This window comes from Solanum dulcamara, chromosome 2 (assembly GCF_947179165.1).
Source record: "Solanum dulcamara chromosome 2, daSolDulc1.2, whole genome shotgun sequence".
NCBI lineage: Eukaryota > Viridiplantae > Streptophyta > Magnoliopsida > Solanales > Solanaceae > Solanum > Solanum dulcamara.
Window position 1 is genome coordinate 21,755,618 of NC_077238.1, and position 3,496 is coordinate 21,759,113.

General features: G+C 30.9%; 1 protein-coding gene across 1 annotated transcript; it reads left to right on the forward strand.

The window, feature by feature from the left end:
- The first annotated feature begins 1,360 nt into the window (after positions 1 to 1,360).
- Positions 1,361 to 2,650, forward strand: LOC129870738 (stemmadenine O-acetyltransferase-like). Its single transcript, XM_055945596.1, has one exon. The coding sequence runs from the start codon at positions 1,361 to 1,363 to the stop codon at positions 2,648 to 2,650; it is 1,290 nt and encodes a 429-aa protein (XP_055801571.1).
- The last annotated feature ends 846 nt before the right edge of the window (positions 2,651 to 3,496 follow it).

Consider the following 3,496-nt stretch of genomic DNA (forward strand, 5'->3'; position numbering starts at 1 on the left):
GGTGGTGATTCACCGGAGAAGAACGGTGAAACTCTAAAAAAATTGTATTAAAGTTGTATTACAACGGTATTAAATATAAACGATAGTTGTTATACAATTCGAATTCAATATTATACATTATTATGAATTTCATAGTTATAATTCCAGGACAAATATAATACTTTTCTAACAATGTAAACTAATTTAAATAGCATCAGAGTATTTAAAATTCAAAATATAATACTTATACTACATTTATATTAAATATGTTTTAGATATATATTTCACCATGTGTGTTGAAACATGTCTATAATATGTATCATATATTGAATTCAAATGTATTATAATTGTTATTTATTTTTTTCTCTTATTAAGGATATTAAAATATATTATTGTATTAAAAATATATTAGTTATACATTTATAATGTGCATTGAAAAATACTTATAATATGTTTATTGTATTGAATTCAAAATGTATTATAAATATAATTTTATATTTATTTATTTTATTAATCATGTCAAAACAAAATTCATATTTTCAAAATAAAATAAAGTGTTAATATTCACTAAACATCCTTAAATATTAAAATAAATGAAGTTTTTTAAAAAAGAGACAAAAAAAATGATCGAAGAAAAGAAAAGAACGAAAGAGAGAGAATGATGGAAGAAAAGAGAAGGAGAGAGAAAAATAAAGAGAAGCATTTTTTTTTTATAACAAAAGTAAGGCTAATCTACATAAGAATAAAAAATATGTCATTATTCTAAATGAAATTATATAATATATTATTTATGTAAATTGCCAAAAGAAAAATGTGCATTTTGAATAGTTATCTCAATGCACAGTTTGCATTGGAATTTCATTAAATCTTGTGTACTTTTTTGGCCGACTGAGGTTTTTCTAATAGGTTGAAGTATTCCACTACTAGAAACAAAACAAAAATTCCCTGTCAATTAATGCAAAATTTGTGCTATAAAACACAATTTTTGTCATTTTATTTTTACTGAATCAGCTCATTAATAAAAATGCATTATGAAAAATAAATTCTAATTAAAATATTGAGAATAGCCATTAAAAATATTTTTTTTTCTTATTGATTCAATCAAAATATTTATGAAAATAGCCAATAAACATTTTTCAGTGGGAAAATAGTGATTTTCTAGTAGTGTTAATTTCCTATTTAAGTCATGATAATCATCTCTTTAGTGACACGACGGCCATAAAAGCTAAATTCTAAAAACTTGAAGACACTGCATTGTTTTTTCCAATTATATGTCATTTTATTATATAGTTTTTGGTCTATTTATTGTCATCAGAACTAGTGTCATTTCACCAAGGAGAAAAAGAGTACTAGGTTATAACATAACACTCGACAAGAAAGAATGAAAATTGGAATAGAAATCATCTCCAAAGTGACAATCAAACCATCTTCTCCAACCCCACAATACCTTCACCATTACCAACTTTCATATCTTGATCAAATTACTCCCAATATTTTGATGCCCCTTATTTTTTTCTATCCATCAGACAATAACTTCACCTACAATACACACAGATCAGACCAACTTAAGATATCTTTATCACATGCCTTGACCAAATTCTACCCTCTTAGCGGACGTCTAGACGTGGCCAACTCCCATGTCAACTGCAACGACGAGGGCGTCCCATACGTAGAAGCCATAGCCAAATGCAGTCTCTCAGAGTTCCTTCTTGATCCAATTCCTAATGAACTTAACAAGTTCATCCCTTGTGATTTACATGATGTTAAAGATTTTTGCTTACTAGTTCAAGCAAACTTTTTTCAATGTGGAGGAATGGCTATTGGTATAGCCATTTCTCATAAGATAGCTGATGCATTGTCGACTTTCATGTTTATCAATAGCTGGGGAGCTATTGCAAGAGGAAATATCGACGTTCCTAGTCCAAGATTTGATTCTTCCATACTATTTCCACCAAGAGATATAACAGAGTTCAAATCAAGCGTCATAATTGAGAAAGAAAACATTGTGACTAAAAGGTTTGTATTCTCTGCCTCTAAAGTATCAGCACTTAGAGATAAGTATACTGAAAAGGGCAGTGAAAGTACGAGATCTCCTTCGAGGATTGAAGCCTTATCAGCTTTCTTATGGACACGTTTGATGGCAAGTATTCATGTTGAAAGGGATGAAACTAAGATTTATGGCATAGTCCATACGGTGAACTTACGTACCAGAAGTAATCCTCCATTGCCTGAATCTTTATTCGGTAATGTAATGCAAGTAGTCGTTACAGTACCAGCTATGGATTATAATAGTACTAATGAGGAACAAGATTTTGAGCTCGTGAAAAAAGTGAGGGAAAGTATAAAGAACATAAATAGCGAATTTGTCTCAGGTCTCCAGAAGAATGATCAGAAACACTTGAGTTTTATCAAAGAGAAAGCAAATGAGCAGAGGAAAGGTGGGCTAGTCTTGTTCAACTTCACTAGTTTGTGTAGATTGCCTCTTTATAAAGCTGATTTTGGTTGGGGAAAACCGATATGGGTAGGATCGGCTAGCCTTGTTCTCAAGGATGTCATTGGTTTTCTAGACACAAAATCAGGTAATGGCATAGAAGCCTGGGTAAATCTCAAAGAGGAAGACATGGCTACATTTGAAGCTGACAAGGAATTGCTTTCTTGGTGTAGTGCCTGATCCTAAAATCTTACTCTTTTGATATGTTATAATATTGGAAGTTTGTTTCTTAAATTCTTTTCATCTTTTTGGACTCAACCAATCATCTTCCATATATATTGATGAAAAAACCATCCAACTCCTACGTCTGCCACGAAGTTAAACTCTGAAAGGCTATAAGGATGCCAAAAGACCCTCTATTCTAATTACCAAGCTTTGCAACAAGTAAGGCAAAATAAGCGCGAGGAAGATGAATTAGGTTGTACACACACTTTAGGCTAAGACAGTCCCTTGGTTAAGAACATATTCCTCGAGATAACTTTAAACATATTGATGAAAAGGAACAGGTTTCACTCAAACAAAGTTCACACACAAAATCAATAGCAATTAACAGAGTTTGACAAGTCTAATAAAGGCAAATTACCCAACTAGAAACTCCTTCAAACAGAACAAGATATAGTTTGAGTCAACTATGTGATACATGTAGGATAACAACAACATACCCAATAAAATCCCACAAGTGGGGTCTGGGGAGGGTAGGATGTACGCAGATCTTATCACTACCTCATGGAGATAGAGCCTGTTTCCGAAAGATCCTCGGCTCGAAAGTCACAGTTCCAAGTACGAAAGAAATATATATATATATATATATATATATATATATAACATAAAGAAATAGAAAATAAATAAATAAATAAATAAAATAAATAAATAAATAGTAAAAATAGAAATAAAAATAAAATGCAATGATAAATTTACAAGACAAGAACAATAACTATAGAAAAGTACTGCAATAATCAAAGGCAATAGCAACACAAATATAAAGGCACACCTAGACCTACGACCACCCTAAATCGATACACGATA

What these genes read in the sequence shown, in the direction of transcription:
- LOC129870738 (XM_055945596.1), top strand. Translation starts at nt 1,361, where the DNA reads ATGAAAATTGGAATAGAAATCATCTCCAAAGTGACAATCAAACCATCT.